The following is a 27,832-nucleotide window of genomic DNA, read 5'->3' as shown; positions in this document are numbered from 1 at the left end:
AAATTATACCACTTCTTAAAATGGAATAAAGACTTTTCTATGCAAAGTTTTCTCAATTTTTTCAGGCCTAAAGTTTATCCATCTTTAACGCTGCTCAGCCTTTTTGCTTTGGTTGTCCACAGGTTATTCCAAATAAAATTCATATTTATAGCATCTCCTACAATGATTGTGACTATCTAACGTCAGACAAAACAAATTTATCACACAATGAATGCATGTTCTGAAAAAAAATGTATGACTACAATGCTTCTAAACTGTCCAAAGATTACTTTGCAGAAATTCATTCTCATCTTCCAGCGCATGCCGTCATCTCAACATTACAAATAATTTTAATAATGGCGCAACGGACAACGGCTGGCCAGCACAGAACCTCGGTATATTGCACGGGTGCAGGATGCACCGTCCGTGGGTTCACCGCAGGAGAAGGAGGAGGAGGAGGAGGAGGTGGAGGAGGAGGAGGAGATGCCATGAAAATCCTGCAATGTTCAGTGCGTGTACGCGCCGTCATCGGCAGCGCTCGACGTCCTCCGCGAGCCTGAAGAGCTTGAGGAGGGGAGCAGCGGGGAGAGGAGGAAACCGGATAGAGCGAGGCGGAGAGAGGGAGACGCGTAGAGAGAGAGAGGAGAGAGAAAGAGAGAGAGAAACTGTACCAACCGAAATCATGGACTCGGAGCCAGAGGCGCAGCCGCGAATGCACCTGCTGCACGTATTTTAGTGCGAAGCGGTTATATGTCATATAAAAGAAAAAAACATTTTTACGTCGGGAGGGAATTCCACGAATGTTCCTACCGGGCTCCGGCATCTCCGTTTCCTTGCGAGAGATCCGCCGCCGGTGGTACCCGGCGACGCGCACCGTCCGTCGGCGCTGTCGTTCGCTCTGATGCCGGGAGGCACAGCAAACGCTCCAGCCGCGCATTTGGTGTCGAGCACAAGAAGAAGAACAGGCTGAGGCTGCTGTACGCGTTCCCGCGAAATGTCCCGGCGTTTATCCGCGGCGCCGTCGTGTGCTGTGTGTCGAATCGGCGGCTCTTTTTCCTTCTGAGAGGAGGAGGGGGTCGAGTGGCGTTTTGTTCATCGTGGTTGAATCACTTCCCCGTGTTCATTAATTATTTTTCCCCGCCGGTCTGCTGGTCTGCGAATAATAAACTGCACAGAAAACGAGAATCGTGTCGTAACGTAAGTGCTACTTGTGCGCATCCTGCTCAGAAATCCGTGCGCTGACCTTCACGTAAATCAGCGAAACATCTGGGTTTTTTTTTTTTTCAAGCCTATTTTTAAAGCAGCCCTTGCTTTTCATCACAGGCGCGTTGGGCGAGATCCGAAGGGGGGAGATACTCAGATAGGGGGAGATAAAGAGGAGATTGACACGCGGCACTGGGGGGGGGGAAACTGGGAGGAAAATGCTGCCCTCGCAAGAAGCCTCCAAGATCTACCATGACAACTACATGCGGAACTCCAGGGCCATCGGCGTGCTGTGGGCCATTTTCACCATCTGCTTCGCCATCATCAACGTGGTGGTGTTCATCCAGCCCTACTGGATCGGGGACAGCGTGAACACCCCGCACTCCGGGTACTTCGGCTTGTTCCACTACTGCGTGGGCACCGGCAGCTCGACCCGGGAGCTCACCTGCCAGGGCACCTTCTCCGACTTCAGCTCCATCCCGTCGGGCGCCTTCAAAGCAGCCGCGTTCTTCGTGCTGCTCTCCATGGTGCTGATCCTGGGCTGCATCGCCTGCTTCGCGCTCTTCTTCTTCTGCAACACGGCCACCGTGTACAAGACGTGCGCATGGATGCAGCTGCTGTGCGGTGAGTGAGGCTGGCCTGCTCTTCCGTGGGCGCGCACACACACACACACACACACACACACACACACACACACACACACACACACACACACACACACACAACACAGTCCCTCCGAAATCAGTGCGTTTCCAACATACTATTAACGCGTATCTCTCGTCCCTGGATTTGAAGGGTTCACCCTGGTTACGTTTAAGCCGAGGCAGAGCATCCTTTGGCACGTTCAGTATATCTTCTAACCGCTTTCAGTTCTCACCCCCACGTCTTTGTGCCTTTGTACTGTATGGCCACAAATCAAAGTTGCCCCTTTTCTGCAGCTTGCTGTGTCATTTCACTGCCTGGACAGTGTGTGTGAGACATGGTGATCTTCGTCTCGTCCGAAATAACACAAGTTTAACCTAATCTGATATGACCTGAACACAAGTAACGTGTAAAACGTTGAAGATGTACTGCTTTCGTTTCATCTGGTGCCCGCATTTGTCAGAACACCTACACAATGCAGTTTATAGTAAGATCACTGGCAAAAAGGAATTACAAAAATAACAAGATGAGATTGTAATTTTTTTTGTTTCTTGCTCTCATTTTAAAATGCCAGTATTCATCAGAGGAATTCCACACTGCACATGTTGTGCTGATGAAGGACTCAGACAGCAGTGTAATTGCAAATAAGTCACTGCAGCATAAAAAAGGCTTTTACTCTGAAATCAGACCTTGTTCGCCCTTTATTATACTATATCTTGAGCACCAAGCAAAAAGGGAATTTTGAGCATTGATTTATTCTGCATGTACAAATGCAGGGTGCAATACATTTTTAAAATAAGAATAAATAATGCAGAAATAGTTTATCGCATATACAGTATCACCTGTGTGCTGTACTCTGTCAATGTATACCTTGACCTAATCCGCAATTTGAGACTTAGACTCAGGCTTTAGATGCAGGCAGGCTATATGATGTTAAGTTCTGTTTACCGTGATTGTACAGGTGATTGAATAGTTTGAGAGGAATTTTTTTTTATTGCTGTGATTCGGCATGTTTCATTTAAACTGCTGTAGTTTTGTTCTGCAAGTGTGTAGCAGTAAAGATTATGCAACGCTATATACAACTTTCTAAAATAAGCATAATACAACATGATCATACACCACTGCCAGTCAACAAAGTAACAGTCTCATTACACAGATCCTTATCACATTCCATGTTTAGCCTAATAACACTGAATGAATCATCAACATGGTTCTGAGCGTTGCTATACAGGCAATCCTGTCTGATTATTTTTATTCTCTTATGTTCACAGACAGGTGGACTTGCAAAATGTAGACATTGTTTACTCCCCAAATTATGCTTTCATGTCATAATTGCTCTGCTTCTTTGATTTTCTCTGATTCTTTTAAAACTTTGAACTTTGACAGGGGTGCCAAATGCTGACAAGTTACTGTAATAAGCAGTCATAATATATTGATATTATGAGTCACACCAGACCTGACTTGCAACGTAGTTGCAGTACCTTGTGAACATGGTACCATTTCTCGCAATACTGTTACTGCTGCAAAAGCTTACTTGTTCTGTGAAAATACATATGGCAACACTCCAAGTTAGGTTTGGTAAGAGTGGAGATTCGAGCATGCACAGCAGGAGACAGAGCAGATTGTTTCAGCTCAAGGGTACCTGCACGAAAGTCACGCATCATATGCTGCTGATTGCATGGAGACTCCTTGTGGATTTCTAATTACATAAGTCCCCAATTAAGCAGACAAGGTGCAAATTAATTGGATCTAAGTACACATTAGCCACTCTCTCTTAATTTGGGTGAGTTGTCTTTTATGATGCGGATGTACATCATAGCTGGTTTCATCAAAATGATTGTATTTTTATTACTTTACAAAAAAGGTTTGCTCTTGTGGTAACTAGGGACAATAAGTAGAAAAATGAAAACTCATTTGTTCAAAGGCTGCCTCACAGTGCCTGGGTGGTGCGAGAGGATGTGGGTTTGGTCGCTGCTCAGTCTTTGTAGAGTTTGCACGTTCTCATTGTGTTTGCATGGGTTTCCTCCTATAGTCCAAAGACATGCAGTTCATGTGAACTGACAGTGCTAAATTTCCCATACTTTCCCATACTTTGGTGACGCTGAACATTGTCTGTAGGTGGCCCCCTATAGTTAGATGGCTCTCACCAGATTCCCACAACGTTGATGTTCGGTCCAGCGGTCAAATGATCTCCAATTCTCAGTCCATGAGGATGCAACCTAGCATAGAACAATTTAGTAAATATTGTCATATAAATCAGAGTGTCCAGCTTTTTTTGGCCAGGGGCCACTATATGTATAGTATTTGTGTATACTTATGTATATCTGTATATACACAAATCATAGTAAGTGACTTACTGAATCACACACAGACACACACACACATTTTCGGAACCGCTTGTCCCATATGGGGTCACGGGGAACCGGAGCCTACCCGGCAACGCAGGGCGTAAGGCCGGAGGGGGAGGGGACACACCCAGGACGGGACGCCAGTCCGTCGCAAGGCACCCCAAGCGGGACTCGAACCCCAGACCCACCGGAGAGCAGGACTGTGGTCCAACCCACTGTGCCACCGCACCCCCTACTTACTGAATCTTACATTGAAAAATTATTTCTTGAATTTTATTTTGTTGTGTGTATAACTGTATTATCATGTTTTAATAGCATTTTTAAGTATTGATTTTAAGCAAAGTATATGTTAATCATGTTCATAATTTTATAATTGCTTCTGCAGGCCACGCTATATAAACCGGAGAGCCACGTGCAGCCCTCAGGCCACATGTTGGACACTCCTGATATAGATTTTTTTCTTCTGGTATCAGTGCTTTGTGAAGGAGATGGCAGGTTTTGATAGCAAAGATATGTTTGCACCATGGGAATGAAGAACACTATCCTAGCTCTTCTGGACAAAGGAATTATTGACATACATACCCTCTGCTATCCATCAGGTTCAGCTGAAAAAGGACGTGGGTTGCGCTCAGTGATCACTACTGCCACCTCTGAAATAGCTTGGGTTGGAGAGGAAAGACTAGGGAGAAGTGCTCACTGGCAGCAGAGGTTAGACAGCCTCATGAAGGGAAAAACTTCATCCAAAGCATAATGATTACCTGCCAGCTTCCTGCCCAGATGCCTTACCAGTATCTTCATAGCTGAAAGAGGTAAGCTGTCAACTCTGCATTACACCAGTACTTCAACATTCCACTTTGTAATAAGGAAGAAAAGGAATATACTCGTGCAAAGATGGGAACTTCTCTGAATAACTTCTTTAAATAAATAGAAGCACATGCCCTCTAATACCCGTAAAGATGTAATATTATCTGTTCCCCTTGTTTGGATGCAGAAACAAGGATGGAGTTCTGCAAAACTAGTTCTAGCAATGATAGGCTGGAAAGGCTTCATTTTGGATTTCAGTTATATTTTCATACTTTGACATTTGTGCTAAACATTTTGTGTTTCTGGGGGTGTAGCAAGGACCGAGTTGCTTGCTATACTCGAGTGGTGTTTGAATTAGATAACTGCAGAGCAGCTTACACGCTCACATGGGGGAGTTGAAACAATAATTTTATATACAAAATCATCTGTAAATGTTTTTATTTTCTTTAAGTGTTATTTTTGAAAATCATCAGAGGAAAAGAGTGGGAGCAAGGGCTATGCCATCCCTGCAAGCACTCTGACCTTTTCATTCACGCTTGTGAAACTTATTGAGTTTTCTTCCTTGATGCCGAAAAGGTCAAGTTTGAGAGGCTGACATAACATGGTGCAGTTTTATGGCATTTTCAGGATGCTGGGTTATACCTCTCTGCCTTTCAGCAAAGAGATTTCTCATGGCATTGATAGTATAACAATGTCTAGGTACCGCTGACATAATTTTCATATTCCTTTTACTTTTTTCTTTCTCACAAGAGACTTACTGTGTTTTCATTTTGACTGAATGATTTAAAATGTCACTAAATATTGTTTCAACTCTTTTTGGCTTTGGTTTTGTGGTCTTTTTGGTTTCTTTTCAACAGATTGAAAGGTATAACTTTACACACATATGTATATAATAAAGTATGCAATTTGTCTTTGTCAGCATTAGAATATCAGTGATCTACCTGTAGTGTTTTTTGAAATACATACACTCATTAACTGCTAATAAACCACCTATCCTAAGGCAGGGTAACTGCAGTCTGGAGCCTGGTGCTAGGCTAAAAACAGGGATGCCAGGATGAACAGGATGAACAGTCCATCACACACACATACACACACAATAAATTCAATTTTAAGTCATCCATTCACCAGAAACACATCCTTGGACTCTTTGAGGAAACCATACCACCCCATAAGAAATCTCGACAAACATGGGGAGAGCATGTAAAGTCTGAGCTGAGATGGAACCTACAACCAGCCCAGACTCTGTGGATTCTCTTCAGGCTCCACCACCCAAGGAGCCACATGTTAGTATTGCTGTTTCCAATAAGAGCCAATATTACAAAAGCAAAGAAAAACAAATATTTCCATACCTTAAAGGAACACCAGAATAATCCATGGCCCAAAGTGGGTGGTGTGACATAGGTGGGTTAATGAGTGTTGGCTCATTTTAACTGAGAACAAAGGGAATTTCTGTGAGATCTGGTTCAGGTTTTCAAAACCCTGGCAGAGTCTGACCAGCTCAGCATAAACTGCTGCTTTAAACATTGTGAGCAAACCCCAAGGGCTTGGGAATGGAAATGCAATGCAGGCCTGTCCACGGCATGCTATGTCCTCATTCCCGGAGCCTGCACGAACAAGCTTCTCTTTTGGGAGAGGAAGACTTGAAACTGCGTGAATGAACCTTCTACAATTAATTGGGCTGGCGATTCAACGCTATCAGGAAGACTTAACCCAGAAAACAGTGCTTTTGAAACTGTGACATTAGCATGTTTTTTGGCAGTTTCTGGGCTTCATTGATGACAGCACAGAGACCACAGACTAATGCAAATGTCAAATATATAGAAAAAGAAGATAAAAAGGACAAACATAACAACCATTTCTTTTCATTTTTCTTGGTATCTGTCATCATGATGTAACCCCAGCTCTGCTTGATGGGATTTGCATAACAGCCTCACAGGGGGAGAAATGTTAACCTGTGTGGAAGAAATGGTCTCCACTCAACCAGCAGATTCCAAGCTGGAAGAGAGTGTTTCCTCTGATACTCCTTCATTGCGTGCTCTGCGCTCTCCGGAAGACCCGATGCTCATGTGGCACTCCGAGTCTCTGTTGACATCTTCTTTCCTCCACGCACAGACGCTCTGAGCGCTATCGCAGCATCAAATTCAATGCAAGCAAACCGTCTCCCTAAGACTAAAAAGGGCATGCAGAGATCATCAGGAAAGAGCCACGAAGAAAATTTCCGTGCAGCTCCATAAAAAGACAATCACTGGCTATTTAACACAAATAGCGGTAAATCAACAGCAGGAGCGGAAAGGTCTATCTAATCAAAACATGTTAAGAGAAACTGTGTCTGTAATAGTGTGAATACTAAATGTAAAGACAAAGCTCGAAGACATTTCTATTCCTTATGTGAGGCATTCGTTCTCTGTGTGAGTTCATTGGTGGATTTACGCTTGTATCACCTGGAGTATCTTCATGCACCGAAAGCTATGCCACGAGGCACACGGATCCATCTCACGTTTGTAAGATCTCTATATACAGTGCACTGCACATAATTCTGTGTGGAAATTCAGTCCTTTGTATTGGAATTCTGTTAGAGTGAATCCTTAGATGAAAATGTAAGATAGAAGAAGAGCAAGATGGGATTTGTGCTGACAAATCACTTCCAACCCCCCCCCCCCCCCCCCCACAGCTTCTGAGCAAGTCCTAATTGTCTTAATGCTGATCATGCATAGCTTGAAAATGGCTCTGTGGTGGAATTTAACACCAGTGTCTTTGTGCTGTGTGGCAAACTGCAAGCAGCGCAAAATGACAGGGATTGATCTTTGTATTATTATTTATTGTGCTCGGTTTCTTAATTCATTAATTATTTCCAAAGGAGTGTAGGTGAAGTCATGTTGCTGGCAGCAGCAGGAGTCACGATTCGCCGGTGTTTCCGTCAGCAGCGCTCTCGCCGCCTTTGTATTCCTGCGTGTGTGGGTGGGGGGGTGGGGAGACGGAGCTTCTGTGAGAAGAGACACAATAACACACTTCTAGCTGAGCCACACACAAAAACATATTTTAAAATAAGGCATATATTTCTTTTGTTAAAAATTTCAAATGAGGTAAATCAAAAAAAAAAATTCTGGTTCCGCATTTCTTGGTTGAACAATAAGAGCCCTGTCAGTGATCTGAGATGCGTTCTTGTATTTATCGAATAAAAACAGGACAGTTTAATGTATATGCAATGTAAAAAAAGGCCAGCTGTTAAAGCTTTTTCTAAAATTTCCTACCAGATTTTTCCTATATTTTCCTCATTGTTAATTTAGATGGTTCATGCTTCTGTAGCTGTCTGTTTACAATAGATCTGATGCATTCAGCTTTGAAAACAAATGCTTTTCTACAAGCTATGTAAAACTAGGGAATGTAACGCATATTAAATAACATTCGTATTTTGCAAAGGTCCTCAGTGTGCCTTAGCTATGAAAACTGGAGGAAATGCAAGATATGAGTTTTTTGACAATCGCCCACATCTGGATTGTGTACATTCACAGGCTGCGTTATTTTTCCAGATTATTTATCAAGAGAAATTCAGCGGAAATCTACCAGTCGCTTGGTACGATTGTGAACCAATGGTAACAGCGTGTCCCGTTTAGTGATTTCTTCTCAATGTGGCTGACCGTAGATGAGCGTGGAGTCAATGTTCTTCGGATTCACAAGAGTGCTGTTTGACCGGGGTGGGCTCTCTCTTTGGCGCTGAAGATTTTTTTGGCCCCGGGACTCAAAGAAAAGAGATGAAAGAAAGAAACGGCGTCCCCCGATGAAACAAAAGCAAGTGGGAGAGAAAGGACGAACGAACAAAACAGAGGGAATAATAGGAGACGGGAGAGGAGATAAAAACAGGTTGCGCCGGCTTCCGTTGCCAATTTGCTCTTTAGCTAACAATTTTATGCAGAGCTATTTGCACTGCATATTGACCCATTTTTACAGGTGTTTATTATAGCAATTCAGTAGAAGAACCTGGGACTCACACATGGGTTCTGCAGGTGGAACTCTTGTGCAGCTGGAGGCAGGAACTTCCGTAATAAAAACTTTTCTCTTTACCCTCTAGGATACCTGCTAGCTGTGATGTTTTCGCTTCGATGAGTAAAATATGAGTCAGCCCGTCATATCTTCCTGATGCAAAGTTAATCTCAAGCAAATGCGGCAGGGCGAGGTGTTCATCGTTGATGCTCGTATTTCTTCATAATTAGGCATGACTTATACCACATTTTTCAGACCACCTCCACTCACATTAAAAGCGGACCACCGACCCTTCCACGGGAACACGTTAACACAGCGTAGTGCCGAGCGACGATATAAAACAAAGGTCCCGACAAAGAGCTTAATTTTCAGTAATTTAGCTGTCAGGCAAACTTCCTCAAGAGAAGGGGAAGCACGGTTTAGTGTTGCCGTCGGGCATGCGATAGCGTATATATATTCGTAGGGGGCAGGGTTTTCCCATTAACGCTGCGCATTAGCGTAGTGGCGGAACAGCAGGGGAGGCGCGAGGCACCGGTGAGAGGAAATCTTCTAATGGGATTGGACGCGGGCCTAACGCGCGGGGCTCGGATGGACATGACGGTTTAATCAGCTCCCGCGTCCCGCGCGGCGACGGCGGCGCGTGTGCCAGGCAACAGCATGGGCAGGCAGACGCTCCCGGTCAGGGGAGGAAGAGGGACAGCTGCTCCGCGCAGGCATTCCGGCCAGCTCCTAAACACTCCCTCGCAGAGGAGGCCCGTCTGCCGGCTGGCCCGTTTCTCTCCTCGGCGCCTCCTCCCGTCGGCTTTTCGCGATATATCGCTCCGTGCCACGGGACGCCGAAGCTTAGCGCGACACACGACGAAGGATTTAGCAGGAGCGGCAGTAGCAGTGCCAGGAAATTTAAGAAGAAAGTTTTTTTTCGAACGATAAACCGTCCTTAAACGCATTCAGCATATCATGCGGTCTTGAGAGTGGAAGATGAAGTCACACTGTTAGCATTTGGTCACAGCAAGTCCCATTATGTATACCTCTGGTCCTGTTGCACACACACACACACACACACACACACACTTACGGCAAGTTACATATGGCAAGTCATTTAAAGGCCTGGCATTAACACATTTTTACTCTCCGTTTCATCTTAACCTTCAAACCACCTTACGGATGTAACTGAAAAGCTTAGGAAGAGACAGGAAAAAGGTCTTTTTTTCCACCCTTTTCTTCGCCAGCTCATCGATCCCACAGTAGTTTTAGTGCTGCAGGCCTGCTTATCCTATACAGTGCTGCCCATCGCTTCAGCGCTCTCTGGGATAATATCAAAACGGTTGCGAAGATGCAAGGCAGGCGAGAGAGGAGAGTGGAAGCAAACTGAACCCTGATTTGGTGAGATATCAGTGAGCCTTGGGGAGGGAGCCCTTAACTGTGCCAGCTGAATAAGAGAGACAAACGCAACTATGTAAGGGAACCACCGAGGGGACCATTGGAAATGAAGACCAGCAGGATTGGATTATTAACTTAGTGACTGTTCAGTGTACCCAAGTGCCCCTGAAGTGGAAGATGATGTTTGAAATAAGTTAAAATTATACTGGCAAGGATTCAGTTATTTTTCGTACAAATTATCAGCATATGGGCAGTGAACAGCAGTGTCAGTAATGTAGCAAATCTGTTGCTTATGCAAAAAAAGTCACCATGCATCTCTGAGTTGGTTATGGATGGTAACGTGCATGTGCTATATTTTGTGACTGGAATAATGGAATATGGCAAGGAACACTGGGAAAATACATGGCACGGTGTTTTTAGTTTACTGCAGATGTGTTTTCATCTATCTGTATTCATTTAGTTTTTAGTGATATAAAAAGTGTGACATGGAAACTTCCTTCTCTCCCATTTTGTCATGTACCTGTACTCTCTTTTTTGAAAATACATTTAAAGATACCTTTTCACTGTAACATTTCTGTAAATATTTATTCAATATATCTGTTAGGAAAGGGGTGTATTGATGAACACATTCATTTTTAATCACTTTTTTGTATATGATTTTTTTTTGTTGAATTCATGAAGCAGTATCACAGAACGGGGGGGTGCAGTGGCGCAGTGGCTTGGAGCAGGTCCTGCTCTACAGCGGGTCTGGGGTTCGAGTCCCGCTTGGGGTGCCTTGCGACAGACTGGCGTCCCGTCCTGGGTGTGTCTCCTCCCCCTCCAGCCTTATGCCCTGTGTTGCTGGGTTAGGCTCTGGCTCCCCATGACCCCGTGTGGGACAAGCGGTTCAGACAGAGTGTGTGTGTGTCACAGAATACGATTCCTCTCAGAATTTTGCTACAGAACAGCAAGAGAAATATGGCAGATGGCGTTACTGTCTGCTTAAGGTCTGCTCCTAGTGGCTGCCTGTATGGTGTGTGTGCCATGCTGACAGCTGTAGAACTGTCTTGTCTGGAGTATAGAGAGCTTTCTTTTCAACACTGCAGCTTATTGCCCATGCAAACCATTCCAGCGCCTCTTACAATCTTTTGTATATCAGATATCTGGTTGCCCTCCACATCCAAACATTGTCAACCCAGTAGCCCCACGAAACACTATGAAACCAGCATTCCAGCGTCTAAGTGTCCGAAGGCAGGAACTGGGTGGATGCCTTCATGGTGAGCTTATTTCAGTGTAAATGAGCTTTTCTTCAGCCAACATGGAAACCACTCTAGAATACTGATGGCAAAGGTATTGACTTTTGAATATTGATGGAAGGCCTGTTAACCGGGTCCTGTAAATCTGTTCGGGCAAAGAGAAAAGAGGAGGAAGAGAAACGATGGGCAGCGCAAAGTAACTGCTGGTGTGTTCCAGAAAACGTGGCACTTTTCCAGCTTTGAGCCCCTATTGAGGAATGGTTCATTACAGATGGAAGTGTCATCACTTTAACTCACCTCTGGCTGCTGAATTCTCTGCTAAACCCCTGCACTCGATACCTTGGATGTTAGGAAGACTGATTTTTGTACATTTGAGGACCATCTTGTGTTACCATAATTCCACAACGACAAGGACTAAAATTAGGTGTATATAACAGCTAGACATAGCGCCAAAGACAATGAGGACAATAGGACAAATTATATATAGCACTAGAGACACAAATTGTTATAGTAAAAAGTGAAATAAGTCATTTAACTTTCATTAAGGGGGGCGCAGTGGGTTGGACCGGGTCCTGCTCTCCGGTGGGTCTGGGGTTCGAGTCCTGCTTGGGGAGCCTTGCGATGGACTAGTGTCCCGTCCTGGGTGTGTCCCCTCCCCCTCCAGCCTTACACCCTGTGTTGCTGGGTTAGGCTCTGGCTCCCCACGACCCCATATGGGACAAGCGGTTCAGACCTTCATTTAGACAAACCAGTAGCTTCTGTTTGAAGCAAGGTTTGATTCATTTAAAGAAAAGGGAAGACTAGAAAGCTCACCAGAAGTCACAAGAACCTACTGCAGAATTTTCTAAATTTCAGTCCTAACAGTGAATGAATTAAAAGGTCTGGCAGAGGTACATATCCCAGAAGGGCTTAGTGTGTATAAAAAAAAAAAAAAAATCTGTTTAATGATTAAAGTGAAAGACTGAAAACTGTAGGTGCATGTTTTTTTTTCAAGCTTTCATATAGTGGTTTTTATTCATATCCTGTTAAAAGATTAAGTTTTTTTTATATGTAAAAACTACAATGTTATTTGCTACTTTCTGGAATCTGAAAATGTTAATACCTGTGATTTGGGCTGTTAAGATTGGACCCTGATGGAGATGAGCACATTTGCTCATTTTCTGCACTCTGTTGGAGTAGTTAAGCTATGCAAAGAAGTGTTGAAGTAGCAAAAGGTTTGAAATTGTTTTGCTGAATACCCCTTTAAGGGGAGATGAAAGATTCTCAAGCTCATCAATATTTTACTACCTTCAGAGAAGCTAAGCGCAGAAGCTATAGTGGGAGCCAGTCTTGATGAAGGAAGAAATCTTCCATTTGTACTTCTCAATCAGCAAAGTCATTAGATTTTATCTGAATGTACAGCAAAGCCCTTAGAGAACAAAAGGAAAATGGCCCGCAGAGAGCCCTATGGTGGGCAGCCTTCGTGATAACCAGTCAAGCCAACTCTTTGTTTATTGTGACCCAGGCACACAGCTGGAGGAAACAGGGACTGAGCTGTGGCTAAGAATGAAACATGGCAGGCAGCACCTTGCTGGTTGCTATGGCTGCCCCAGCCTGTGCTCACATCAGTTCCGTCAGCTACTTTTTGAAGAGTTTTGATTTTTCTTCTCATTCCTTTTGTCTGACTTATGTCTGTTCAGGAGCTCATCTTCCTCACCTTCTTTCACAAGCAAAGAAGTGACTGATGGCCTGATGTTTGGCATGGGACGCAAGTACAGCAATGAGATTAACAGGCCTGCTGTTTAGGTGTAACTATGAATTAAGTTTAATATATGGTACACAGGTGCTGTTTCATATATGCAACTCATGTTGCAGTTTTGTGATTTAGCAGATGCTTTTCTTGAAGCAAACAGACTCAGAATAAATGTACATTTTCACCAGCAGGCAGAGAGCTATAGATACATTGAACAGATAATGTAATGCAAGTGTATGGCACAGATAGAAGATGAGGAGAGAGGGAGCTCATCCCACCATACTGATGCCAAAACAGAGACTCTTCAGGTTTTTGCTTTTGTACATTTTGTGAGACCATTAAGAGGTCAGAAGTAGAGGAGCATAGTAGTCTGGCAGGTCCATCAGGTTCTGGGGAGCAGAACAGTTGATGGTTTTGTAGGCCATAACCAGAGTTTTAACCTTGATCCCAGCGGCTATAGGAAGTCCAGGACAAGAGGGAAAATACCTGGGAATGCTTTGGTAGGTGAAAAAATAACTCATGCGGCAGCATTCCAGATCATCAGGAGAGGTGGGAAGACCAGCCAGGAGGGATACCACCGTGGTTCAAACAGGAAGTTCCACAGAGTCCATTGTGGTCCTGTGGATGGTATGCAGGACACATCTCCAGCACCGTGTTATTTCTTCAACGTGTTGGGGGGGAAGCAGTAATGTCAGCTGATACTTCCAGGCTCTTGACTGATGAAGTGGTTGAAATGAATGACTTGTCAGATTTGATAGTGTTCCCCACAGGTGGAGGGACCTGCTATGAGGTGTAGAATCTCAGTCTCTGAAGCTGAGCTGTAAATGGTCATGCTTGCATGACTGATAACCACGTCCAAGAGAGAAACCGAGAGGATACATCTGGCTGCAGGGGAAAGAGCTGGTTATTGTCAGCATAGCGAGTGATAAGAGAAGCCGTGAGAGGCAGTGACAGAGCCGATGGAAGACGACGTATTTAAGTATGTCTGCTATAATTTATACAGATTCTGTATATATACTGCTCCAAAAGACCAGGTGTTGATTGAATTTTTTAAAAAAAAGACAACCATTTCTCTACATAAAAGAGAACTGGGATTTTTCTTTTAGAATTAGATGTACAGGCCTACACAAACCTGGTATTGCACAAAGTCATGAATATTGACCCATGTTTTATTTGAGAAAAGGTGTGTTGCAATTCAGCTGGGGCCTAGACTCAACCTCAGACTAAACAAGTGATTAACCCTTTTTTGCTGTGTAGTGCTCTTCTGAGATCGCCTGCCAAATGATAATTAATGCCAATTAATGCCCTTGGCACTCATCTTCAAGGGCATCCAGGCTGTTGTCTCAAAAGCAATCAATATTTTACTTTCACATCATCATTTTATGTACAAGGAGTCATACTCCAGACGTGTCCTATTGTAGGGTTTGACAAATGCTCTACAAGCACAACCAGAGACCTCCCCTGTCCTTGAAAGTCTCGACAGGCTATGTATTTGAACCCTTCTACAAAACTTTACACATATTCAGTACTGACATGAAAACAGAACTCTAACAATAATTCCAGACACATTATCTGTTTATGAATGTACCTTGTTTAATTCAGACTTTTGCTGGATAATTTCTGTAATATTTATATAAAGTCTTTATAATTTTAAAGTACGATATACTACCATACTAATATGTTTATTAGTAAGCAGTTGCACAGCATCCTGCTTGACATAGGGATCATCAGCTCAGACTAAAATATGGTAGTACAGCAGCACTCTGTTCTGCAGAATAACTAGAAACAGCATACCTTTACTTTAGAAAAGAGATCAAAAGAGATTAATTTTAGCACAACATCTGGATAAATGTCTTATTCAGGTGACAGTGCTCACCATTCATAACACACAGGACACGATGTTACACCCCATGCGTATATTACAGCGGCTCTACTCAGGGACCCAGTCCAATCAACATCACCACGAAGCCACAGAGAACAACATTCAGCCTTGCCAAGTATATCACTTTAACTCAAGACCAAGAAGTTTACCTTCCTTCCCTACCCAGCACACAAATAGGGTCCCAACAGGGACCTTTCATTGATGTTGGCAATTGGGCACCTCCATTCGCCAGTGTTTCGTTGAGTTAGGCCCACAACACCTCCGGAAAGCTCAACAGTGTAACCTAGCATCCTAGACTCAACCTACTCCACACACACATTAGATGTCCTTACCCCTCAACAAATTCCACAACTCCACAAACTCAACTTCCCCAGTTAAACCACAGCTCCATACATACCTTCAAATGCACCACATTCACAAACTCAAACCATCATGGATTACTTCCATACCTGCCAGCAAAAAGCCCCAGTGCCCCGCTCCACAAACTTAAAGCAACCTAATTAACAAGGCCACACCTCCTTAATTACCACCAGCTGCCTCCCATTACTGGCCACAAGCATGTTTTAAAAATATGGATAATACCACAGAAATAAAAGCTATCCATCCTTCCTTCGAACCGAAAAGTCAATACCGTTTCCCAGAGGGCAAGCAAAGAGGCGATGTGATATACACACATGTTGCAATTAGAAATTAGAAACAATCTTACCAATAAATCAGCAAAAGAAAACCATCCCGAAAGTGAGACTCCAACAAAGACAAACTATTTCTCCATTTAAGAGATGACTGAAGCCTTATCCAGCAATGTGGAAGATTCCATTAAGATAGCTAAACCCCATTTGTTGTGTTTGAGTATTGTTTAAGAATCAAATGAAATGAAATTACTTTTTTAAAGATGGGAGATAAATAAAATACCCAGAACTAAAAATAAAAAATGTGTAAAATGTATAATAACATCCTTTTAAATACCTAAAAAACATGCTTGTTTAGCAAGTCAGTCCAGATGGAAATATTACGTAGAACCCCCACCCCCATTGAGCCTTCTGGGTCTGCTACTGCAGGCCATTAGAGAAGCCATTAGCATTCATAACCATCCATGGCTCAATTCCCTCGCTGTTTGGATATTTCTACACACATGTGGATGTAGGACATCTCACGTTTGACTGTTTCACAGCCAGGTCAACGGATGAAATTCCTCCAAGATGAAAAGGACTCATGTTGTGTGAAAGAACTGTTCACCTGGAGAGAGACTGCCAGCAATTCACAAGAGTCAAACTCAGGGTCAAGTGTCCAGCAGTGTTGCTGCAGTACTACTTTGTGGCGTTGCCATTTTTGTGCCACATTACAGAGGTGTGCATGTGTGGTCCTGCTGAGGACAGAAAAACACGTGTGGAAAGAATTAAGAGAGAGGGGAGAGAAAGGCTGGAGAAAAGGCTCAATGAGCTTGGAGAGAGAGTCTTGGATCCAGTTTTGGTGGACTAAGCTTGGCATTGAGATGGAGTAAAATCTCTGCTGAATGTCACCACCTCAGTGATGTCTTTGAAGATCAATATGTACGCCTGGAAGGATTCTGACGAAGCTTAAAAAAACTTCAAAGTGCAGTGCCTTTCAGATTGGGCTACCATGGGAGCACTGATCTTCAACCTGGGGCCAAACATACTGAGAGTGCAGACAAAGGAGTGCAAGGCCGGGCAGGGATTTGATGCAAGCCAAGAGAATAAGTCTCCAGGTGGCTCGTCTCCGAATGGCTCTCTAGTTGTGACGTAAGTGGGAAGATCTGTTTGCATGACGGTCTACTGAGAAGATGCTTTCTGCTGGCAACTGAGGAGTTTTGAGAAGTTTAAAAGGAAGAACTCTTGCAGGAATCACTTCCATGCTCAGAGAGAAAGGATAGAGCTGCCGTCATGCTGGAGAACTCTGCCAAAGCACTTGCGCTCAAGAGTTCCCAGTGAACATATTCAGTTAAGTGTGTAGCAAACCCTCTGCCTTTTTGTCTCTCAGTCCAAGGAGACTCTCACAGAACTCCTCCCCTAATGGTACACCTACCCCTTCACTGTCTTCCACTATCAAGGATGCCACCTACTGGTGTAATGATAGCAGGCACTGGGAATAAGGTGGACATGAGCTTCACCAAATGTTTTCAAAATGCCTGGTGTCTGAATTAAATTTTCTGCCTGGCGTTATGGTCACCGTATTCTTACCGTCCTGTGATTAGAAAAAAAAACTGATTTAAAGGCAAGTCTTTATAGTGGATCTTAAATGATTAATGCAGCCGAGAGCAGCGTGGTCTATAAGATGAACGTCGCTTCGGATAAAAGCATCTGCTAAATGAATAAAAGTAAATGAAAACATAGGTGCTGTTGTTCAAACATGACGGTTGATACGCTGTCTAGTCAGGCCCTCAGTACTTTAAAGAGGAAAAAGGACAGGGGACTTGTGAAACAGGGAGATTCAGCCACATCTGTTTCTACATCGTTCTAATGATGTATGATATTATTTATATATGTGCTGCATATTTACACATGCTTTATGATCTGGCAGTGTTCCAGCTAATTAAGCATGTCCATGTCATTCAGATTTTTTCAGTAGTAATAGTGGGCCTGAAAATAGTGGCTAATTAGTATGAATTAACAAGGCAGCTTTTTCTGAGCCTGAATTTGCTGTTCTTCAACAGCAGCAGCAGCAGCAGCAGCACAAGCATTTGGCCTTATGCCACACTGCCCATTCTGCAAGCTCTTTCTGCATGCGCACGTGACGGGTGAACATCATCGCAGTACGAAGAGGGGGATGGATGCCACCCACCGCACTCCTTTACGGAATTGTCAATAACGTTCTCGTCTAATCTAATTCCACTAATGGCATGGAATTTCGGGGTCTTGCCGCTGTCTATTTAACACGTCACTGTGTATGTACAAGGAATGGAAGATCAGCTGGGGAAGCGTTTATGTGGGCTGGGCTGGGCTGGGCTGGGCTGGGCTCGGCTCGGCTGTTTGGCTCCCGGTCGCTTTCGTTGGCTTCGCTCCTTGCTTTCCCGTGTATTTCGCTCTCTCTTCCTCTCTTCTCTTCTGTCTTTCATTATCAATAATTAATGAGCCCCAGGCTCCCCGCTACCATGGCGCTCTCTGGAGGCACATGAAAGAGGACTACCTTGCTGTAAAAACCGAGATTAATTTGAAGATACGTCCACTTTTTATTTTCTATTTATTTCACATATTACTTTAAAGATTTTCCAACTGCTCCTAATAAACGTGTATCAATACTTTTATCGCCACAGTCCCAAATAATCTGAATGACTTTTTCTGAAATGGCAGTTTTGGAAGGTGGTGATTTTTTGTTTGTTTGTTTTTTGTGCAGTGCATGTAAATATTGACATAAATTTCTCTTACAGTGTAGCTTGGAAACCATGTCAAGGTTATCACTGCAGAGGAGCTTTGATACTCCGCATTTTCTTCTCGTTCTCCTCGCCTTCATTTTGATGCTCACTTTGTTCGTGTGTCATCTGCTGATGTTTAAGGGCTGAAATCCCCGTACAGGACCACATAAAGTCTGCCTCGTAACCAAAGGAGACCGTCGAGTGAACTGAAACGCAGTGCCTTCCAAGAGACGGTGCTGCAGATGCTTGCGTTCCTGCTCCGCTCGTGCCCCGGGGCTACTGTATGTTGCTGCACTTCCTTCCTGGTGTTCGGGTGGTGTTCTCCTACTCCATTGTTGGCCGTGCTGAATGATGCGGTGCTGTGATGCACGGCATCTCGGCGGCTCTTCACTAATTCATCAAGGAAAAAGGTTTCTGGAGCTTGCCCGGGGGGAAAGGATGGATATGGGGGAGTTTCCTGTGAATTAAAGTGCTTTCACATCTCCTGTCCCCACTGCAACTCCCTGCAACTCCAACCAATGAAAGAACCCCTCACTATTTTTGCCTGATAGTATTATGCGTTTTCTGACATAACCGTGCTTTGTATATCCATATCTTGTCTAGTGATGATCTCAGCTCAAGCATGGTTTCCATATTAACAAGCTTGATGGTTGCCTTTGATGCGCTGTGTTACCACAAGGTATAATTTCGATATGGACAGACTACATTCTTCCAGCAGAAGAAGGGCTGATGGGGTAAGACGAGTTATTAATTGTACCGTGCCTTTCAGCTGTTGCTAATTATCCTTCGTCTCTTTTCCTTCTACCCGTTGTTCATGACTCCCCACGTACCTTGAAACCTCCCTTGACCCTCCCGCCGTTTCTCCCCCGTCTTCCCCCCGTCTGTTGGCCGCTGGCTCCGTTCCCTCGGTAGCTGTGTGCCTTGTCCTGGGCTGCATGATCTTCCCGAACGGCTGGGATGCAGAGGTGGTGCTGGACATGTGCGGGGAGGAGACAGGAAAGTACACCCTGGGCAACTGCTCCGTGCGCTGGGCCTACATCCTGGCCATTATTGGCATCCTGGACGCGCTCATCCTCTCCTTCCTAGCCTTTGTACTCGGAAACCGGCAAAACGACTTCCTGCAGGACGAAATCAAGGCCGACAACAAAGGTATGAAAAGTACAGCGACTCGCCCTTTACTTTCATTTGTAACACCACTTCTGTCTAACATGGTTTCTCACTTTTTTCATCTTGCTATATAGGCGGCTGGTACCCAGGTGAATTTTTGGCTCTAACAGTGTTGCTGGACGACTGAGGTTCACTCTCAGTCGCGCTAACACATTTGTCTATAAATATTTTATTTACCACCTCCACCTTTCTCACGTATCATTTTATCAGCTGTTCCTCGAATTGCCATCAGCTGTTTATTTGTTGGTGCAATAATGCAAAAAGGCAGGGCAGCACACAAAGCACCAAGTCAAACTTATTTTTTGTCCTTAAATGAATTGGGATTTTTATTCAAAACACTTACGTGAATCACAGAAAACTATGATTGGGAAGACAGCAGAGAAGATGTATGTGTTGAGCAGCAAAAGAAAAAAAAAGAGAAAAATTGTTCCTTCATACCCCGCCTGGTTCTATTGAGGAAGTTTCCATGGTTACATTTCAGATTCCAGAAGGATAAGGTGGCTGCTGTTCTTCTGTCCTCTGCCACTACACAGCTGTGCCTTCGCCATCCTCATAAAATCTCTTTTTTGGGAGGGGTGTTATCTCATTGCGAGGGGGGAGGTGGAAAGGGTGGGATATGTGTCTTGTGTGTCTAAGGGGCCAAATTGCATCAGTAAAAACTTGGTAGTTTTCCAAGCCTCCTCCTCCTTTACATGTTTCTTTTCTAAACCATTCTGCTCTATTTTCACATTTCATTCTCTACATTTCAAAGCCTTCTTGAATTACTGTCTTTTTAAGTAGTGCAGTTAAGGCTGTCGACTGTCTTTACACCAGTGTGTTTGCTCTAGTGTTGTCTAAGCACATTTTAATCTCTCTATCCGTGTTCAAAGGGCTATTGCCCCTTTATACAAGCCAGTAAAAATTGCAGGTGTTTTAAATTTTTGCAGTATCTGCAAATTTGTACTTAAGTAATTACATATATTACGCTATGAGAAAACATAAGCTAGTGCCAGAATATACTAACTGTCCAAGACAAATAATTAAAAAGCTGAATACATATAGTTTCTGAAAAGTGTTCGCTGTCCCAGAATGTATTTGTAATGTGTATAATAGAGGAGAATGAAAATCAGCTGACTAAATTAAAAGAAAAAAATAACTGAAACTAGATAAATAATTTTTTGAAAAGATGTGACTATAAGATGCAAGTGGAGGAAAAACTGCAGGACGCCCTTGCGGTCGCATAGATGAAATGACACTGAGGTGCATTTCTCTTTATGTGGGGCCTCTCTCTTTCCGGCTGAGTCCCGCATGAGTACTGCCGGGGGGTGCGTGGGTTAGTCCGTCATTCCTTTACTCTGTAAATCCCAGTACTGAAAAACACAAAAAGATCTGTCCAGCGTTGCCCTAACTTCAGCCCCGACCATCTCATTTCAGCGTCTACATCGTCATCGTTCGTTTCCTGTTAGAAGGGAATCAAGCATAAGTAACCATTGCTATTTTCAAAAATTTAAAAAAAAAAAGAAAAATTAAACTGAATTTAGGTTTGGTTATGACCACTGACTTTGCCAGTGACAACCAGAAAAAAAGCAGATATGAACAACCTCTGCCTCTATCCTGTCTTTGCAGATTTTGCCGTGTCCAGGGTAAGTTTACCTACGTGGTGACCTGTGCTCTGTGGTTTGTGGTTGTTTTACGACAGTGTTGTGGCGGCTTCCTGACAATGCACAGCCTCTGTTGTCCAGCTCGATCAGCGTGTGGATTCCTGTTCCGTTTGCGTGTTCGCCTAATGCTTGCCATCTATATAGATACCTACCCGTCACCCTTTGCTCCATTTGTTGGCTGCTCGTGATGATTTTTAGCATCCGCTTTGCTTGGGGGACAAAAGAAAAGTAGAGAGCGCAAGGTGGTAGCGCGTTGTGCCGAAGGTCCTCGAGGCAGAGCGGGTTCCCGCAGGAACGCGCCGCACCGTGCGTGGAGCGGAAATGACACGAGGACAAGGGAGAGCCGCTGCGGTACAGCAAACGCTCTTATTGTTACAGGCCGGTCGACGTTCAAAAAGAGAACTAGTGGCGCGGTCACCTGCCGGTCGCATTCAAGGGTTCAGTAGCCGAAATGCGATGCGTGGAGGACACAGCGGAAACCTCTTAATGTGCACAAATGAAACGGGCGCAATAAAATAAAATAAAATCATTTTCGGGGGAGAGATAACCTTACATTTTTCTCATAGGAGAAAGATATTTCACGTTTTATTGCAAAAGAAAGTTAATTGTATAGCACAGAAAGTAGTTATCCACAATGTTTGATTTTTAAAATAAATAACTGTACAACCTCTCTAATTCACGTTCCTTAATCACCTGCCCGGCACTGGGTCGAGGCGATCTGGAGCCTGTCCCAAAATCACAAAACGCAAGGCTGAGCAGCAAATAGCCTGGATGGGGCAGCAGTTTTTTTGCAGGAAAGCCACACATACATGTTCACTCACACAGTCACGTACTAAGAACAAATGTCAGAGATACCAGCTCACCTGAAACATGTCTTTGGACTGTGGGAGGAAACCAGAGCAGCTGAAAGAAGCCCACATAAACACAGGGAGCAGGTAACGTTAGAGCTGCTGCCTCAAAACTAAGATCAGAGGTTTAAATTTCGACTCCTGCTGCAGTACCGTTGACCAGGGTATGTATCCTAAATGGCTCCAGTAAAAAATACCCCACTGTATAAATTGGGAAATAACTGTCAACAGTTCAACTGCACACACAGACTGAGCCAGATTTGAGCCCAAGCCCAGGTGCTGTGAGGCAGCAGTGTAACCTTAGTATAATTGTTGCTCAGAGTATAATTTCAGTAAAATTATTTCCATAAACAGAAGGGATCTTTATAGATATAGACAGAGCAATAAATATCGGTTAACATAACAGTGGGGGGGAAAGATATTTTAGTTGTCTATTTCTATAGAAAGTTTATGTAGTATAATAAGTATGCATACTGTAAGTAGTTAGTGAACGTGAAGAACAATCGCAGAGCCAGACATCGGACGGTTTCCCGAAACTCTGAGAGGCTGTCGTACGAAATAATCAGAGATTCCGACTGTGTCAAAATATCTGACGCTCCTCTTCCATGTGGTCTCAGCCCTCGGGAAGGATGTAGTTCTATGGGATGTACAGTATGCATTTCCTGATCAGACCTTCCAGTAGACTTGCATGCTTTCCCAGCATGTTTTTGGGACCTCTTGAGTTGCGTGTTCACCTCTCTGTTTTCCCCACTGTGTAAAGCAGACTTTTTGTCATTTTTGTTGCTCTTCACCCAATATGTGCACGGTATCGATACTTGAGAAAATATGTCGTCGAATACATGAAAATCAGAAAAGCCCTGTGCTCTGCTTATCTAGCAAAAATGGAGCAAAATAAATGTTCAGAAAAGGAGCTTGAACACTTCCTATTTTATTTTTTTTTTTAACCAATGCAGGAGTTTCCTTTTTTTTTTTTTTTTTTATTATGCACTCATTCATAGTTGTTTAACTCCACATCACTTATAAAAACAGCTGATTTAGGAATTTAAGATGGGAATTTAATCTGAATTATATCAGAAATATTCCAGTAGTCTTCTGAAATGCAATTGTCCTCTGCCTTCAGGATTTTACCTCTCATTTGTTTAGTAGAATTGCATGTAGTTATTTCTGCAGGTTGCAAATATATAAGAGTAAAGTATGTGCCATTGAGCCAAACTGAACTCATGGAAACCACTCCTGAAGTTACCATGGTAAGGGGGGGCGGGGGGGGGGGGCATTCAAGTGGATTACTTTTTCCTTCTTCCACACATCTTTGGACTGCAAACAGCGTGAGAACATGGAACCACACAATCCTCGAGAGTGTATTGAAACCTATTCCCACGCACAAAGCTCAGGCACAAACACACAGCAGTTGCGTCACACAAGCATACAACAGAAACGACAAATTGCATAATAATTAAAAATCGTCAGTCAGAATTAATTTTTTGACTCGAATAAACTCTGGTTTTACATTAACTTAGCAACTAGATTTATCTCTGTCACTTTTATTACGAAAATTTAGTTACTTGATTGGGCATTTTTCACGATTCAGAGCAGCTATTGTTTCAGGTAAAAATTCCCTTGATTTGTAGGAGTATAATCGATAAGGTTATAATCCATAAATTGCTGCAAAAGTAGCCTGCGCTGACAGGAGCTGAAGCAGCATATTTTTAGGCCGAAGCACCCGAATTCACCGCCTCCCCTCTGTCCGTGTCTTATATTACTACATCCAGAGTGAACGCTTTGTGTACCGCACTCTAATAAAGTCTTAACAGTGTCCAATGTGGCCTTTTGACCCACTTCCTCCACGTGTTCACTTTCAGTTTTCGGACTTATTTTTCACGTTCGTGTGACACGATATCGAGGCGACTCTAGGATTGGCTGTGATATTATGAATTATGATGGGCTATTGAATTTAGAATCTTTGAGACTAAAACCCAGTGCCCCTGTTGTCACTACCCATGTGTCACTCGTGCCGTTGTACTGAGAACATTCTTGGCAAGCTGCAGAAATAACTTCATTTTTGTCACAATTACCATTTTTTAAACATTTTGTTTTGTGTACTGGCCCAAAAACATATGGCAAATTAGGTTCAACATATCAGAAGTAGGTTTGGGGGCCTTGAGTTAATTACAGGAACTGTGAACTTAATGAGACAGGCTCACAAACAATATTTTTTATTGCCTGTTTTCTCAAAATTCATAGCCTTGCTATTGCACTGGTGAAATACAGAGATGAGATTTAAAACTTACTTTATCGTGGTCCAATGGCTGAATGTTCCTCTGAAAAGCAGTAGGCACCTTAAAGGACAATTTGACTGACAAATTAAATACAACATGAGTGGAAATTAAAATTAAATCAAACCTCAGCTCATCTGTTGAATGTAACAGGTCCAACTTCTTTTCAACATAATTATTTATGTGCTTATTTAAGGTGATTTTGTTTGGATTGTAACTAAAGTGTTTCAAGAGGAAAAGAGCAGCATATTTTACTGAAATGTCAAAAGACAGAGGAAAGAAACTTTGAGCAGTGACCAATAATTTGAAGGATGACCTTTGGAGATTCTCAAATTTTGTCTGTTTTTCCACAGATGAATTGCAAGACATTCATAAGTTTACTCCATATACACACGAGAGTAACCTTCACGATTTTCGTGCTGCTCTTACCTGCTGGAAATATCATCAGGAACACAAAACACACCAAATGCAAAAGGGCATTTAGTGTGAAGGACACCATACAGCTTAGGCTCCAAGCAGCTTAAAGCCCTGTGGTTTCTGGCCACATATTGCCCGATGAGGGTTATCGCTGTCTCTACCGTCCAGCTGCTACAATATAGACACAAGGCTGATCATAAACCTCATTCCACAAAATATTCTGCCCTCTGAGTTGACTGGCCTGCTTGTTACCCATCGGCCATTATTCTCTTGTTTGTCCAGACTCAAGGACTGACATTACTGGCGATTTACAGTTCTTTACAGTTCTGCTTTGGAAAGCTCTTCGCTTTCACTTCCATGTGTCAATATGTCCAGTTCATTTGCTGAAAAGACAAAGGTCACTGATATGGGAATCCAGTGTTTGCTTATACTCTATACTGCATGACTACTGCTGCACAGTAAATGTTGCGTCCATTGGCCCAGACATCAGCAGAACAGGATGACTTCCCAACTTCCCCTTTATGAGTCTGTCAGGTTCTGCGCTGAAACGAGGCCGTTCGTTCAACCGGCATCTTCTGAATTATTCAAGGGTTCATACCTAATGAAATCTAAAGCAGGAAGTGCAATATTATGCACTGAGCAGATGGATCTTAATGAAATGCCATAATGGCAAGAGAGTACACAACCGTGGCTTGAGTTCCTGTTCTCTCCATCACTAGTGGTCATTAGTCATATAAAATCAACATCGAGAGGCACTAGAAATCAGAAATGGCCTTATAATTGCTCCTTTGTACAGAACATTGATCAGCGTTAGAAATAGAATTATTCTGTGGCTGAAAAGACTGCGGATGTGGGCAAAGTCTTCACTTTCGTGTGATTTTAGGACTTGTCCTTCATTCCGTCAAAGTTCGTAGAATACATTTAGTAAGCATCACATTTATCCGTTTACCGCATTAATTATTAGGTGGTTCCTTGAAAGTGAAAGCAGACTGATCCTCCTGCAATAATAAAGATCATATACAGTTTAGCAATGTTTCACTCTGCTAAGTTCAAATTCCTGCAATTCTTTTTTCAAAATTCACCTTCCTCTTTTCTTGGCTCCGATTTTCCACTTGATATTTTCACTCCATTTCTAGCCATTGTACACTTCAGTTTGTACATATTTATTTTCTCTTCTCAGATTGAAATCCGGGACAACAAAGATCCAAGGTTTGGAATCCAGCGGTTCCACTGAGCAGCAGACCCCTGTCTCTGGCACCTCCCCTCTTGCTCCTCTGCCTTCCTCTCCTGTGCTCTTCTCCCATCCCCTTCCACCCTCTTCAGGTCAAACACCCAACCTCAGCCTGCAGACCTGTATACAGCCGTTTGTAATATAACACTGGAATGGAGTATGTAAAAAGGAAAAAAAAAAAAAGAGGAAATATTCTACAGAAATACATTATATGATGAACAAATTTGTACAGATTTTAAGAAAATACACTGCAGCTTTACAGGAATCAGAAACTCTTGGAAAATAAGACGTTAATACGTTTCTACTTATGATAATGGAAATAATTATAAACTGTACAGCCACAGTATTGCGTTCTGTATCCTTATTTTATTCTACCTGAAACCCAAATATTAAAAAAAGATGAGGCATACAGCTATAATTGCGATCGCTATACGAAAACTTGTTCGGCACTTCAGAAACACGTAGTCGGTACAGACCAGTAAGAATTTGACATAGCACACCGTCGTTTTGGAGACTGTTTTCAAAGGACAGACTTTAATGTTTTCTATTTGTAAATGCATTTTGCTCACTAAGGGAAAAAAAAAAAAAATGTAAATATTGTATCTCTGAGGAAACAGGGTAACTACTATACTCATTCACTGGCTTGCCCAAGGACCCCGTCATCTTTCAGCGGCATGCGCCCACCTCACTTAGATCGTGGCCCAGTTTTCCGAGTGATTTTTGACTCGTTTTGTCTGATCTATCAACTCCTGCTTCAAAAAGAAGTAAAGACGCGAGAAAAGTTCAGCACAGCCGAGAGTCCCGTGGCTTGGGGCTGTACGCCATCCCGCCGAAAAACCTCTCGGCCGATCGGTTTCGTTCAACGCCGATTTCTCACGTTTCGTTCCGTCTCGTCTTTTGGTCCTTAACCGGAGAAGTAACATGAGGACATTTTCTGTTCTTGTGACACCGGCCCTCTTACGTTAGACTCATTCATTCGGTCCCGGTCCTAATCCCGGCGAAAGAAAGCCCTGCATGCTGCATCCTACTCAGGCCGCGAGGAAAAGGGGTCGCCCTTCCGCGTTCGGAGTTAAGAGCAACCGAGTCTGTTTCAGCGCTGGCCCAAACAGGCTGTCTCACACCGTCACACACTGCGCTGTCCAGATCTGTAGTATAGCGTGCCGTTTCCATAGCTTTGTAGCTTTGCTAGTCATTCTTTCCAGAATACATACCAGTGCACTGATTCCTGAAGACTATGTTAAGTGTTTAAGGCAATACATTGATGTTATGACTGAATTTCCCTGTTTTGTTGTTTCTTTCTGATGAAACAGAATGAAAGTAAAAGATGAGGAACCTGTACAATGTCTTTAGACGCATCTGTGTAAGATCCATTAGCCACTATAGGTACGTTCACAACCAAAAAAAAAATTTAAAAAAAATGGAAAAAGCCAGTTAATAAATAAATATATCTGGTATTTTCTGACAGTTTTCTATTACATAGAAGTTGGGAACGATGTTGAGACGTTCTTAGATAGTACATTAAATCACAGAAACATTAAAACAAAGTACAGCATTTCGTTTTTACAGTATCAAATATTCGATTTGTCGTAAGGAAGTGTTTTGTTTACTCTGATTGCCAATTTTAAGATGTAGGTAGATCATTTACTGTAGGAAAATTCTTGTGACAACATCTCAAGGATGATAGATGTAACTTCAACAAA

General features: G+C 43.2%; 1 protein-coding gene across 2 annotated transcripts; it reads left to right on the top strand.

The window, feature by feature from the left end:
* Window positions 1–638: 638 nt before the first annotated feature.
* On the top strand, window positions 639–27,337 carry LOC108918345 (LHFPL tetraspan subfamily member 4 protein-like). Of its 2 annotated transcripts, XM_018725478.2 has the most exons (4): window positions 639–1,806; window positions 19,469–19,705; window positions 21,329–21,345; window positions 26,082–27,337. In XM_018725478.2, the coding sequence occupies exons 1-4, from the start codon at window positions 1,401–1,403 to the stop codon at window positions 26,133–26,135; spliced, it is 714 nt and encodes a 237-aa protein (XP_018580994.1). In that variant the 5' UTR covers window positions 639–1,400; the 3' UTR covers window positions 26,136–27,337. The 2 variants fall into 2 exon arrangements, with proteins under 2 accessions (XP_018580994.1, XP_018580996.1); XM_018725480.2 differs by lacking the exon at window positions 21,329–21,345.
* The last annotated feature ends 495 nt before the right edge of the window (window positions 27,338–27,832 follow it).

Source organism: Scleropages formosus, chromosome 22 (assembly GCF_900964775.1).
Source record: "Scleropages formosus chromosome 22, fSclFor1.1, whole genome shotgun sequence".
In the NCBI taxonomy this organism is placed as follows: Eukaryota; Metazoa; Chordata; class Actinopteri; order Osteoglossiformes; family Osteoglossidae; genus Scleropages; species Scleropages formosus.
Note: the sequence above shows the minus strand (reverse complement) of the source record. Positions and strands in the feature narration are given on the sequence as shown.